The following is a 15,872-nucleotide window of genomic DNA, read 5'->3' on the forward strand; positions in this document are numbered from 1 at the left end:
GAAAAGTTAGGGCTGGCTCACAAGATGACTTAAAATATTTGTGAGAATAAGTGAGTACATTAAGAAGGTGATTAAAATTAAAATGTCAGATTAAAATGTCAGACATTACATTTTTAAGAAATCGTATGATTGTGATAACTTACAGACAATTGTTAAAACTAATCTGCACACATGATTTTGTGTCCCTATGTGTTATTAAATCTGTAATTAAAAATACATATTAAAACCTTCCAGTAAGGCCATAAAAATCTGATGTCATAGTATCTAATGTGTTCTTTCTATTATGTTTATACTTTTAAAGCATTTCTATGAAAATATTCTAACTTGAAATGTAGAAAGTGAGTCTGTGAAACCAAGGAAGTTAAACGTTATTTTAAAATACAATCTAAAACAATATATTAATAGAGTTAAAGTGTGTTATTAGAAATGTTATAATAGAAGACCTTGCTTATTCCTGAACTACAGAAGACTGGTTCAAAGATGGTTTTTAAAAAGCTCACTCATGTGTGAACAAATATAATATTAAACATTTTGAACTATAGTATGAAAATGCCACAGTCAACTTTGTAAACTAATATAAATACATGACAAATAAGTAAGAGCTATTATTTGTTTATCTATCATAATGAAAATTTATATATTCTGTCTTGAGAGGAGATTTATCTTAAGATAGTAGCAAATTCTTTATAATTCATTCATGGAAATCATGGAGAAGACAATTTTGTATCATCTGGTTCTAACAACAATAATGATAGCATGAGTTTATAGCTTTTATAGATTAGTAAACTGAATACTAAGAGGTAGAATTTTCTCAAAAGTTTGCACAGTTCAGAGCAGTCTGGTTCATGACCTAGATTTTTCTGATCACAGGCCAAGCTGACTGCACTGAACACATCCCAAGTATAACTGTGGCTCTTGCTGCTACCAACAGACCAAGATGCAGTGCTGTTCTCTTCCATAATATCTATATGATGCTAGAGAGTTAACATTTCTGTTCTTTGTTACCTCATCTAAAGTAATTGTCTTCTTTCAATCACATTCCTATAGCATCTATGATCATGACTCCTATCATAAACATAAATAACTATTTGTATTTATTAACCCAGCTTCAAATTAAGATTCTATCTAGGTGAGAGCCTTCCCAGCCTATCTCCAAGCAGCTTTACTCCAAATGTGGCATTTGCACAAAACTGGGAGCTCTATGGCATTTTCCTCTGATTGGCACATAGCCTGGAAGTGTCATCCCAGACTGAGGTTCCTCATCTTATAAGCCACTTCACTGGAGGACAGTGGGAGAACCAGGCTGCATTTGGATTTTACACAGCCTGATTCTAAAAGGCAAATACACTGATTTCTTTCAGGGAGTGAGTCCTCTGAGTCCTTCCTGAGAAGTGGCTCTGCATCACTGCTCTGTCGAAATGTAATGATCATCAGATGCCTCATTCCCTTGAAGGAAATATCTTTAATTGGAGAAAGTAGAAGAGATAGCAACTGGGCCAAGTTTTCTCTAAGGATCTCCAACTGCTTTCATGATCATTTTTTAATTCTTTGCATCTCCCTCTTTTCACACCATCTCCAGGCCCATATAAGTCACTTTTTTAAGAGTTAGCAGATTATAAATAAGTTGTTTTCTACAAAGTATTTCATAATTACATTTCAAAAGCTGGTGATGTTATAGTTAGTGTCATTAAATATGAGCATTGGACAGTATGAGATTAATTCCCTGCATTCTCCATCGAAAAGAGGCTACAGTCATTCCTCAGCTAGTACAGCTGGACAGCCCACACTGAATCTCCTCATGGCAACCATGTTGACCACAGATACATGAACGGTTGGCATTCCACCAACATTAAAATCCCACCACTGCCTATGACCACTTCTTGATGATTGGGTTCCTGAGTCCTTCTGAGGCCTCCTCCCTTTCCCCGGCCCTCCTCTATTGTGTACTTTTCAGGAAAGTTATCTCCTTGCAGATCATTGTGTTACAAACCATGCTGTAGACCCATTCTCTCACACTTGTTTTTTTTGCACAGAGTACACTTATCTGAGACATTAAGTCGGCTACTACCTTCTTATTTCCTAAAATATCTCATCCTGTCACCCTACAGAGAGATTTTCACTGAATGTTTCCACCAAGCTCTATCTCCTGAAGATGGATTAACTGTCTACTAAGCCCTCAACACTGTCATGGTGCACAGTGTACGTTATCACTTATATTTAAGAATATAAACTCCACAGAAGATAAAACATATATGTTTCTGAAATTCCAATGCTGGAAAAATTACTAAAAAAGGACTCAAAAGCTTATGCTGAATTCACTCACAAATGGATTAAACTACAATTTTCCACAATTTCCAAAGTTGTTTAGAAGATCAAAATTGTATTGTAGCTCCTAATTGTATTTGTTATTCAACGCTTAGTCCTTTTGAATGTGTTTTCTTTCAAAGTATTTCCCTTTGCCAATGATATATAAACTCAGTAAAAGTACTCGTCAGAATGTACTGTCTCTTTAAGTTTTTTTCTAAGGAATGGGTACACAAGCCAACAGCAAGCCTGCTTCCTACTAACCATCAATCAAATTTAGTGATCATGGCTCAATTCTGACTGTATCTTGAGAAGACTTATGATTGTAAAGCTCTTAGCATCTTCAGTATGCACTTATTTGCCACTGTGGGGATATCTAACATTCTCTTATTTTTCTCATTGTTTTTGGTTGTTGTAGTTTTAATTAACCAGTACCGGTTCTTAATGTAGAGTTCAATGCCTTAACTAGTCAATGTAGTCAATATAATATGCTTTACAAAACAACATTTAACACAAAGACTCCAAGCCACTTTTCTATCCTCCTCCTCTCTCTCCCGCCTATTGTCTGACAATTGACTTACCAATGTTGTACCTCTCGCCTAGGTCCTCAGTTGTGCAACCTCAATGATTTTGATGTCTGCTAATGACTTTTATGTTTCAAAGCCATCTTTCTGCATCAGTACTAAACTCAAGCTACCAACTTGAAGTAGAGGTTATGTAGTCAATGTGATTAAGTATCACATCAAGTTATCAACCTTCAAAAGATTTTTAATATTCTCAAGAACATTTGCATTTCTTTGAAAGTAGCTATGGCAACTCAAAATTAATTTTTATTTACTAAAATTCAAACAAAGGATTTTAGAGATTGTAAGGCAGCCAGTTTTAAAATTTTGTTAACTTGCATCACTAAAGCAACCTATCAATCTATCTGATATTGGTTCTGTTAGTCAGAAATAAACAAAAGGCTATAGACCTGACAACTTATCCACCAATAAACAAAATTTAGTTAAATTATTTTTGTACTTTGCACGTAAGGCTTCCAACTCCATTGCAAATATAATTAACATGAAACTATTGATGTTCCTAAATGTGGCCAACACCATTAAATGAACTACTCACCCTTGTCTTGTCTTGAGTCTACACCTTTGGATGTAGAAACAGAATTGGAAGCTTGTGCTCAACTATTAGAATGCAGCAATGATTATAGGATTGACCCATACAATTTTTCATTTTGGCAGAATAAAAGAAACACAGACTCAGTCCATGAGGTGGCTTAGCAGGTGAAGGCAGTTGCTGTGCAAGCATGACAACCAGAGTTCCATGTAAAAGTATAACCCAGGTGAAGATCAATGGAGTAAATCAACTCTACAAAGCTGTCCTCTGGCCTTTACATGGCATGTATCCCTCCACAACAATAATTAATTAGTTAATTAATTAAAATTTTAAGAAAGACACACAGACTCTTCCTTTCTGGCTTTAAAAAGGTAAGCACTCATGTTAGGTGACAGAGTGAGAAAAAGCTACAGAGTGAAGATGTGGACTATGTGGAAAACTAATGTCCCTGCTGAGAGCTAGCGATAAAAAGAAGGTATCAGCTCCTCGATTGTAAGGAATTCAAGATTCCTCCAGCAACAACATAACCACAGAAGAAGATTTCTTGCTATAGAAATGAACGGCTCATTGCACACCTTGCTTGAAACTTTGACATATTAAGCAAACCAGATACTCTATGCCTAAAGACATTACAATGAAAAAGAAACACACACAGACAAAAATATTAAAATGCACATTATTCAAGCCACTAAGTTTATAATAATCTAATATACAAAAAAAAAAAAAAACAAATGTACTAGTGTCAACAGGCAAGGAGAAAAGGCACATCCTCTAGAAGAGCTAAGAGAGATTTCAGCACACCTGTTTTTCTAACAACTCATCACAACTGTCTCAAAAAACTGCCATGAGAACTAGTTCAGAAATTCCATTTGTATGTTTAGAAATATATAGGTATGTAATGATAATTAATAAAAAGGAGGTCATGAATTTGAGAGAGAGCTAGGAGAGGTAGGGAAGATTCAGTGGGAGGAAAGAAAAGTGGTAAGTGATGCAATCATATTATAATCTCCTCATTTGCTTCCCTGTTCCTATTTTCCTCCCCTCTCCATTTCTCTTCCTTCTACCACTAAGCAGTTGTGTCCCAACTGTAAGACAACATGCTCAAAGAAATTAAATGTAATAAAAGTTAAGTGTGTTTAAAGGCTCTGTGGTGGAAAAGAAAGTTTAGATTCTGTGGAAAGCCATTGAGTAATTACAAACTAATGAAATCACAAACATTTTTTTTATGTGACATCAGTACACAGCACATGTTTTTCTTGCAATGTAAAATTGAAATGAGGCGCCACAAGCTTAGCAGTATATCCATTGCATGTCATGAAGGCTGAGTTCATGAAGGTTGTTGTCATCTGTGGACAGTCTCCAGACTTTCCACTGAATTCATCAGTTACACCAAGTCATGAAAAATGCACATGTGTTTGCAAACAACTAACTAAAAACAAACAAACAAAAAACTAGTCACAATAGTCTTTAGTGACATAAATTTTACCATTAAGAATACTCACAGTTTCTTTAAGATAGCTAAGAACTCTACAAACTTCAATGAAGAGACTTCTTCATCATAAAGACTAGGGCCGCCACGTGCTTTTCTGGCATACACAGCTATGTTGTGTGACTCAGGAATTCGGAATTTCTTTTCCTCTGTCTTTGCAGAGCATTTTCTGAACAAGGAAACAATATTAATAATGTTATCATTACCATGCATAAAAATTTTACATGGAGTTCTACTTAACTTTCAACTGTAGAAATACATGGTTTGATAATAAATCAACACTATGTAGTTATATTTGCACTCCATTGTACCTTAAGCCTACAAATTAGCATATATAAGATATTTTCTGCATATATAATTTTATTATGTGTTATAACTTGTAAGCATTTAAAATATTATATAACTCAAGGAAATTTTACAAATCCACAACCGTCCTTCCTTTTCCATACAAAGAAAGAAAGAAAGAAAGGAAGGAAGAAAGAAAGAAAGAAGAGAAGGAAAGAAAAAAAGCCCAAAAGTAGTAGATGGCAAGAAATAAACTCAGGGTTAAAACTAACGAAACAGAAACAAACAATAATATAAAGAACTAATAAAAAAAGAGGGTTGGTTCTTTGCAAAAAATAAATAAATAAATAAAATTGACAAAAGCTTGTCCAAATTAACTAAAAGGTTGAGAGATATTATCCAAATTAACAAAATTAGACACAAAAAGAGGAACATAACAAATACCAAGGAAATCTAGAGAGACAGGACATGCTTTTAAAACCTGTACTTGGCTAAATTGGAAAATCTAAAAGAAATGGATAATTTTCTTGATATATAATACAGAAAAAATTCAAGATCAGATATGTAATTTAAGAAGATCTGTAATGCTAAGAGAAATAGAAGCAGTAATTAAAATTCTCCCAACAACAAATAAAAATGCCCAGGGCCAGATGGCTTTAGCACAGAGTTCTATAAGACTTTAAAAGAATAATTAATGCCAATACTCCTCAAAATTTTTCACAAAATAGAAACAGAGAAAAACACTGTCTAGTTCTTTTTATGAGTCCATGGTTACACTGATATCTAAAACACATTAAAAACCTAACAAAGAGAGTTACAAACCAAGTTCCCATATGAAAATATATAAACATTTTCAGTAAAATACCAAAACCATGAATATGTTAGAAAGATCATCTTCCATGATCAAGTAGGCTTCAATCCAGAGATGCAGGACTGGTTCAACATATATAATTTAATAAATGTAATCCACCACACAAAAAGACTAAAAAAAAAGATCATCTCATTAGATCCAGAAAAGACCTTTGACAAAAATCTAACACCCCTTCATGATCAAAGTCCTGGAGAGACTAGGGATATAACACACATACTTTAAACAATATAGGCAGTTTAGAGAAATCCCACAGCCAACATCATCTTAAATGGAAAGGAACTCAAAGCAATTCCACTAAAATTAGGAACAAGACAAGTATGTCCACTTTCTCCACACCTCTTCAATATAGTACTTGAAGTCTTAGTTAGAGCAATGAGATAACTGAAGAAGATCAAGTGAAAAAACTGGGAAGGGAAAAAGTCAAAGTATCTATCTGTAGATGATATGTTTATATATGTAAGTGACCCTGAAAATTCCACCAGGAAATTCCTATAGCTCATGAACACTTTCAGCAAAGTAACAGTATACAAAATTAATACACAAAACCAAACAAACATCTTATACACAAATAACAAACAGACTAAGAAAGATTCAAGGAAAAAAACAATACCTTTTCAATAACCAAAAATCAAAGAAGGGAAGGAAAAAAGATATAAGGAGAGAGAGAGAGAGAGAGAGAGAGAGAGAGAGAGAGAGAGAGAGGGAGGGAGGGAGAAGGAGGGAGGGAGGGTCGAGGGGAGGGAAGGTAGGGAGGAAGGAAAAGATATTGAGTAACTCTGACAAAGCAGGGAAAGACTTGCATAGCAAAAACTTTAAAACAGTGAAAACAGAAACTGAAGAAGGTATCAGAAGATAGTAAGATTCCCCATGTAATCTACAGATTCATTGCAATCCCCATCAAAATCCCAACACAGTTCTCTACAGAACTTGAAAGGAGAATTTTTCACTTTTCATATAGAAACACACACACAAAGACACACACACACACACACACACACACACACACACACACACAAACATGCTAGCTAAAACAATCCTGCATAATAAAATAACTGCTGGAGGTATCAGTGCTCTCAGTTACAAATTGTGCAACAGAGCTATAGTGATAAAAACAGCATGGTATTGGCATGAAAAAAGACATGTTAATCAAGTAATCAAATGAAAGACCCAGACATAAGTCCACATACCTATGTCACCTGATTATATATACATATACATATACATATACATATACATATACATATACATATACATATACATATACACATACATATACATCCATTGGACAAAAAGACAACATCTTCAGCAAATAGTGCCAGTCAAACTGGTTGACTTCATGACTTCATACAGAAGGATACAAATAGATCTATACTTATCACCCCACAAAAAAACTCAACTCCAAGTTCATCAAAGACTTCAACATGAGGCCAGATACACTGAATCTGGTAGAAGAGAAATTGGGACATAGCATTGAACTTATTGGCACAGAAAGAGACTTTCTGATAGCACAGATACTAAGAACAACAATTAAAATGTAGAACTTTATGAAACTCTAAAGCTTCTTTAAGGTAAAGAACACCACCATTTGGACAAAGCAACAAGTTATGGAATGGGAAAAGTCGTTTTGTTTTTGTTTTTTATTAAGAACACATCGAAAAGAAGACTGTCTGCTGTGGGATGGTCTGTATGTCAAATGTGTTGCTGATTGGTCAATAAATAAATCACTGATTGGCCAGTGGCCAGGCAGGAAGTATAGGTGGGACTAACAGAGAGGAGAATTGAGAGAACAGGAAGCTGGGTGAGGGAGACACTGCCAGCTGCCACCATGACAAGCCGCATGTGAAGATGCCAGTAAGCCACGAGCCATGTGGTAAGGTATAGATTAATAGAAATGGATTAATTTAAGCTTTAAGAACAGTTAACAAGAAGCCTGCCACGGCCATACAGTTTGTAACCAATATAAGTCTCTGTGTTTACTTGGTCAGGTCTGAGTGGCTGTAGGACTGGCGGGTGAGAGAGATTTGCCCTGACTGTGGGCCAGGCAGGAAAACTCTAGCTACAAATGGCATCCAACGCGGTGGCAAGAGTTTCCACCTAAAAACTGAGAAAAAAGATTCTAAAACAGAGCTAAAAACAGCTTCCTAATTGTCTCTCTCAAATGAGCGGCAGCTACCGGTTTGAGCTACTGGCGGGTTCCTAGTGTGCGTGCTCAACCTGCAGTATGGCGGGAATGAGGCCTCTGCAAGTGGCACATTAAGCTGTGTGATGGATTTAGCCTTTGCTAGTACAAAAAAAAAAAAAAGAGGTTTCTGGGCTACATGCTGCTTTGATAGAAGCATAGACCCACTATTTCTGAGAGTTGATGGCTCCCAGAGCTGGTGGAAAACGTACCACCACCATGTTGGGAAGCTGAAGTGGGCGGAGCCAGCAGCCATAGCGCCAGCGCCCTTTCAGGCTTAGAAGGCTGCAGTTTAAAGCAATAGGCTCAAGCTAATATAAAAAAATAAGCCACGTAAAGATGGCTACCACACAGAGAATCTGGATTATGTTCTCTTTGATATTCATAACTGAAGAAAAACATTTGATTACAAAAGCTGTTGAGTTATGCCAAAATGTATATTTTAAAGGTACCTTGACTTCAAAATTTGGATGTAAAGATATGTTGCTTTGGAAAGGAGGCTCTGCTTTTGTTTCCACAGAAAGCCAGAGGCTATGGATTTGTTCCAGATTAAGATACATCAGGTTTGACCAGCCAAGACCCCCTGAAAGGTCTCCGATGACACCATGGCCCAGATGATCCAACATCCAGAATGGTTTGAAGGCAACTGGCTCAGACAATACAGCCTCATGGACTATTCCATAATCCTAAAATGAAAAATCTGGGATTTTTCATTTTCTTACTTCTGTATATCTTATTTTCACTCTTACTCCATGGCTGGCTGGTCCCTGATGTCCTCCTCCTTGATTCTTCTTGTTCTTTCTTCTTTTCCTCCCAGATTTTTCCCTCTATTTTTTCTCTTTGACTGTGAGCCCCACCTATCCTTTCTCCTACCTTGCTATTGGCCATTCAGCTCTTTTTTAGACCATCAGATGTTTTAGATAGGCAAAATAACACAGCTTCACAGAGTTAAATAAGTGCAACATAAAAGAATGCAACACATCTTTGCATCTTTAAACAAATTTTCCATAGCATAAACAAGTAGAACACATCTTAAAATAATATTCTACAACAGCCAAGATTCAGCTACTCTCTATGACCCCTTAATACGTACAAAACTAGCACTTCTGTGTGCCGACTCTCAGGAAACACTTTCCAGAAGATTTCACCTCGACGATGCTGATCTGTTCTTAATCACTGCTAATTTCTCAACTCCAGATGATCAGCACTGAGTATTCCAGCAAAGCAAAGGTTTAACTTTAGTAGTTCTGGTATCTTGTTAATCATAGCTGATTCTTCAGCCCCAGCTAACTAGGACCACAGAGTATTAATTCAAAATAACAAATGGCACCAAGAAAATCTTCCTTCTGAACTTTACAAGCCAGGCCTCCATAATATACATTGTCCTCAACATTCTTTCTTCCAAACTACTACAGAACAGGTCACTGAAGCATTTAACACTCAATAGCTTTTCTTGCACAAAGTTTCAAAGTCCTTCCATGACTCTCCCCAAAATGACATGGTCATGTCTGTCACAGCAATACCTCACTCATGGTACCACTTGTCTTAGTTAGGTTTACTATTACTGTAATGAAACACCATGACCAGAGCAACTTGAGGATAAAAAAGTTTATTCTGCTTAAGCTTCCACTTTGTGGTTTATGATCAAAGAAGAAAGTCAAGACAGGAACTCAAACAGGGCAGGAATATCTATGGAAGCACTTTCTTAACTGAGTTTCCTTCCTATCAGATAACTTTAGAGTATGTCAAGTTGATATAAACTATAAAAGACCCCTAGGGATTAATATCAAATTGTAAAAAGGACTCAAAAATATGGACATCAAGAAAACAATCCAATTAAGAAGTGGAGTAAGTTCTAAATGGAATATTCTCATAAGAAGAAACACAAATAGCTGAGAAGCACCAAAGAAATATTCAACATCCTTTGTTATCATGCAAATGCAAATAAAATCTTCTTTGAGATTTCATCTTACACCAGTCAAAAAGGCCAAAATCAACAAAACAAATGATAGCTGGCAAAAATGAGAGATAAGGGAAAACACTCAGCCATTGCTTGTAGGAGTACAAACTTGTGGATCCACTATGGAAATCAGTGTGGTGGTTTCTCAAGAAGATCAGAATCACTGTACCTCAAATATGTACCACTCTTGGACATATACCCAACAGACTCTACATCCTACTACAGAGACACCAGCTCAACCATGTTCATTGCTGGTTTATTTATAATAATCAGAAATTGGAAACAAACCACATGTTCATCAATGGATGAATGTATAAAGAAAATGTGAATTTTCACAATGGATTATTGCTAAGCTGCTAAAAAATGAAACTATGAAATTCTCAGTTAAATGGATGGAGATTGAAAAAAATCACCCTGAGTAAAGTAACTCAGACCAAAAAAGACAAATATGGTGTGTATTCACTTACATGTGGATGTTAGTTCTTATGTCTTTGATAAGCAGGCTATAATCATGATAACCACAGAGGTTAGGTATAGAATAAAGGAGTAGGGAATGGTTGGATCATCCTAGGAGGGGGAAATAAAAAAGATAATTGTGGATGAATGGATGAGTGGTACTAGAATGGGAAGATCAAATGGAGAGTAGGAAAAAGAATTGGTGAGCATAAACTAAGGAACATTTGAGAGATCATATAAAAATCAAATACTGTAGAAGCTTCCTAAAATATATTCATATATGAAGGCAATCTAAATGGAATCATCACATAATGGATGAGATGTAGCTCCACCTGGACATCATTCATCACCAAACAAAGCTTCCAGTTCTGGGACTGGGGTATATCTAGTTGAATTTTTGGGTAAAAGGATCCCACGAGAACCCTCAAACAATCTTGGCTGTTGCCAATGATATTTATTGCTCTCCACAAATTGATAAGGTCCTACTACTAAAAAAATACACCTCTACAACTCAATTAACATGGAGAAGCCAAGTTAGCATCTACCTAGAGTCTTTACCTCTTTATGACTAATGTTCATGGTACTGGAAGGTACTCTGCACAGTCCCAAAGCAGAAAGGTAACACCAACCCAGCTACAAACCCTTCAATCTGTAGTGGTGACCTGTCAGCAAGATGCACTATTTCAAAACTGGAACAAAGCTTAAAGGACTAACCAACAAGTATCTAATGGGATTTAAGGATCACTCCATGTGGTGTTTTGAAAGAAAATGGCCCCCAAAGGAAATGACACTATTAGGTGTGGCTTTGTTGGAGAAGGGCTTTGGACAGGCTTTGAGGTTTCATATATGCTCAAGCCACACCCTGTGTTTCAGACCACTTCCTGTTGCCTGTGATTCAAGATGTAAGAACTCTCAGCTCCTTCTCTAGAACCATGTCGGCCTGCATGCTCCCTTGCTTTCCACCAAGACAGTAATGGACTAAACCTCTGAACTGAAGTGAGCCACTACAGTTAATAGTCTTCCTTTATAAGATTTGCCATAGTTATGGCGTTTCTTCACAGCAATAGAAGCTCTAACTAAGACACTCCATTAATTGGAATCCATCACTAACACTGCTTAGGTAACCAACATCCTGAGACTAGATAAGCCAATGGAAAACCATACATTACTGTTCTATTAAAGGGATACAACAATAAAAGGACTTCTAACAACATTCTGCTGTACATATAGATGTGTCCCTTGCTCAGCCATCATCAAAGAAGCTTCCTCCTGCAGTAGATGAGAACAAATAGGGACTCCCAGTTAGACAAAGTGCAGATATTGAGAGACCTTGGAAACTCAGTCCTGAATAGGATGTTTTCATCAAATCCCTACTATCAAGGATCAGGGAACCCTGTGGAAATGGAGGCAGAAAGAATTTAGTAGACAAAAGGGCTAGAGGACACCAAGAAAACTAAGCTTTCTAAACATAGCTAGACCAAAACACACATTAGCTCACAGAAACTATGGCAACATGCTCAAGGCCTGCACATGTCTGGCCTACAAGGGCCCCAGCGCTGGACAATTAGAGAGGAAATAAACAAAAGCCCCCATCCCTAACTCAGGAGCTATCTCCAACTGACAGCCACTCTCAAAAGAAAAATTCATTTTCTCCAAGGGAGTCTCACTGGATATGCAAACCACACTTAAGGCCAGGCCTCGTGCCTGGGAGGATATGACAAACACAAAACCAACTCAACTGCAGTTGATACGTAAAATGAATTTAAAAAAAAAAGAAAGAGAAAAAATGTAACTCAATAGCATTTTTGAAGATTCTATGTCTTAAAAAGCTTTATCAGGAGTTCTTTCTTTTTCAATTTTTTTTTTTTACCTAATTGGTCCTTTGTGTATATATAATGTGTCTGGTTTTGTGTTTTTATGGAATTTCTGTATGTGTGAACATGTGTGCCACTGCATCTATATGTTTCTTGAACTTTTTCTTTGGCTTTTTTTCTTTTGTTTGTTTGTTATATCCTATTCTGGTTTGGTTAGTTTAGTTTTATCTTATTTTACTTTCTTAGATGTCTATATTCCAATGAGTGAGATAAAGAAAGGGTATGGATTTTGGTGAGTGAAGAAGAGGGGTAGATCTGGGAGGAGCTGAAGGAGGGAAAACTGTAATCAGAATATAGTGTATGAAAAAAATCTATTTTCAATAAAAATTTAATACTGTTTAGATTGGGTGATGGTTCAGTGGATAAGAGCACTTGATGCAGAGACAACAGGACCTTAGATCATATTTCCAAGACCAGTGTAAAGGACAGGCAGGGCTGCTGATGCCTGAAATCACAGCATGGGCAGGCAAAGGCAGAAAGATCCAGGGAACCTATCAGGTTTTTCTGGCCAAAAAAAAAAAAAAAAACAAACAAAAAAACCCTCACCATGAAATTAGAACAGTCCCAGGTTCACACCATTCCTGTGGTAGATGCTCAAATCATCAGAGCTGGACATACCTACCTGCTGTTTGGCAACAAATACAGTGGCTGCACCTTGCGCCGCTGCTGCCCCAGCAGGAATTGTAATTTCACAGCTACCCGCAGTGGTTCGGCCCTACGGGCCACAGCCAGGAGGGAACTGTGTTCCCTCTGGCACCAGCTCTATCATAGCCGCCGCTAAAGGAAACATTATCTAGATCTCTGTCCTTCTATAAAACCCAGGATTCCAAAGTTGAGGAGAAATCTTGCTAGCTCAGAGAGGCTGAGTTGCGAGTAGCTAAGCGTCCTTCCTTGCTCAAGTCTCTGAAAGACAGCCTGTTCGTCTGCTCAGCCCCCACTTAAGAACCCTCCCTACACTTAGTTCCTCCCTACCACTTCCTGTCAGCTAGTTGCTGACTCAGCCTCCTGACCCCAGGTGAATTTTATTTAATAAAATAAATGTTAACACATCTTTGCATCATTAACAAAAGCAACAGAAGCAAATGTAATATACTTTTACACAGTTAAAATAATATTTCACAACACCTAGCTCGTAAACGTAATCTATATTTGATTTGTTTGTCCAGAGATTTTTTTTTTGTATTTCCTCAGTAACAAAACTAAACAAGGCACCCCACAGAGCATGATCACTGTGATACAGTTTGTAATGCTGGAGATAGTATAAAGAGCTGTCAAATCATGTTTGACACAAAGTACTTAAAATTTACCAACAGATGTTTTTCTTCTTGAATGTTCTAAACCTTCATGACCAGTAGTCATGATTTCCAACAGTGTGTGAAATTTTCAATTATTTCATGGATCTTCTTATTTCTTGTCTTTTCCCCTGTATAACTTCACTTATAAAATTTTCTACAACTCAAAGTTAGAATGCCTCTATCATGCAGAACAACTCAGAACTTACCAGCCCCTATACCACATGCTTCTAACCAAAACCACCACAACAGAGGCAACAGCAAATGTACTTTCTGGCACAATTCACTTTTCTCATTTGTAGTCACCATTCAAATGGCAAACATGTTTTTTGTTTGTTGTTGTTGTTTTGTTTGTTTGTTTGGTTTTTTTTTGTTTTTTTTTTTTTTTGTTTTTTTTTGTTTTGTTTTTTTTTTGGTTTTTCGAGACAGGGTTTCTCTGTGTAGCTTTGCGCCTTTTCTGGAACTCACTTGGTAGCCCAGGCTGGTGTCGAACTCACAGAGATCCGCCTGGCTCTGCCTCCCAAGTGCTGGGATTAAAGGCGTGTGCCACCACCGCCCGGCTGGCAAACATGTTTTTAAAGAACCGGAAATAAACTTTCTTGAGTCTTCTATCTTCATGCAAGGAAATCCAACCCATATAGGCAATTCCTAAAAACCACCATCATGTACTAGTCCATTCCAAGCTTCATTTTTGCATAGGAATGTATTTAATTTTGGACACTATGGTAGTTTGAATGGACTTGGTCTCTGTAAGCTCATAGGGAGTGACATTGTTAGGAGGTGTAGCTTTGTAGGAATAGGTATGGCTTTGTTGGAGGAAGTATGGCAATGTAGAGGTGGGCTCTGAGGTCTCCTTTGCTCAAGCTTTGCTCAGTGTGACACTCAAACCACTTCCTGTTGCCCACAGGTCAAGAAATAGGACTCTCAGCTCCTTCTCCAGGACCATGTCTACCTGCATGCCACCATGGAGCACCATAATTATAATGGACTAAACCTCTGAAAATATAAGCCAGCTACAATTAAATTTTTCCTTTATAAGAGTTGCTGTGATCATGGAGTCTTTTCACAGTAATAGAAATCCTAACTAAGACAGAAACAATGAACAACATAAGAGCTTCACTAAGGCTATTAGTGACATTTCTATAAACTTCAATAAAATAAAATTCTTAGGGAAAAAAAAAACATGTTTAGATTCTACAAAGCTAGAGATGGGTAGATGGCTCAGGGGTTAAGAGTACTGTCTACTCTTGCAGAGAACACAGGTTCAATTCCCAGTACCCACATGGTGGTTCACAACTGTCTGTAACTACAATACCAGGGGATCCAATAAACTCTCCTAAACTCTGAAGGCATTGTATGTATGTGGTGCACAGACATATATGCAGGCAAACACTTATGCATATAAAATAAAAATAAATCTCAAAAATATTTTCAATATTCCACAAGAATGACTGACTAGAACTTTACAATTGAGTTGAAATATGACATATCCAGAGCTAAACTATCCTGGGCTATCTCTACTTCCATTAATAGCCATTCATTGCCTATCTACATTCTGGCCTGACATCTTCTCAGTTACAAAGTAAAACCTTTAAAATGGATTCACAGAAGACTAGCTTCCACAAACCCAAAAGTTTAAAATGTGATTAGATAATATTAAAGCTGTTAGCAATGACAGTAGGGTTTTGGCCATCTTACTGTAATCTACCTACCAGATGTTTTCTCCAGTAAATATGGGAAATATTTTGATTTATGGGAATGAGTTTGTGTGTGTGTGTGTGTGTGTGTGTGTTAGACCTGGTCCCACAGCTTTAATAAGGCCATTCCTCCCTGCACTTCTGTCTGGAACAGAGACCTAAGAAGCAATCTATGCTGTGAATTGACAGCTCTCAACCTGCCTGACTCCTTCACACTCTATGTCTTATCTATTTCACTGAACTAAATCTCGTGATATGGATCATTTTACCTCCCCAAACGTTATAAAAAGTTGACCTTTCTTTTATTTTGAGATTGATAAGAAACTCCTCAGAGAGACTGCCCAGGGATGAT

General features: G+C 37.0%; 1 protein-coding gene across 1 annotated transcript in view; it reads right to left on the reverse strand.

Annotated features, from left to right (window-relative positions):
- The window catches only part of Cnbd1 (cyclic nucleotide binding domain containing 1), a 367,762-nt gene that overhangs the window by 297,563 nt on the left and 54,327 nt on the right, over positions 1-15,872 (reverse strand). The window contains exon 4 of the mRNA XM_059253897.1: positions 4,920-5,075. Within this exon, the coding sequence (XP_059109880.1) occupies positions 4,920-5,075 (156 nt within the window). The remainder of the gene's footprint in view (positions 1-4,919; positions 5,076-15,872) is intronic.

This window comes from Peromyscus eremicus, chromosome 2 (assembly GCF_949786415.1).
Source record: "Peromyscus eremicus chromosome 2, PerEre_H2_v1, whole genome shotgun sequence".
Classification (NCBI taxonomy): domain Eukaryota; kingdom Metazoa; phylum Chordata; class Mammalia; order Rodentia; family Cricetidae; genus Peromyscus; species Peromyscus eremicus.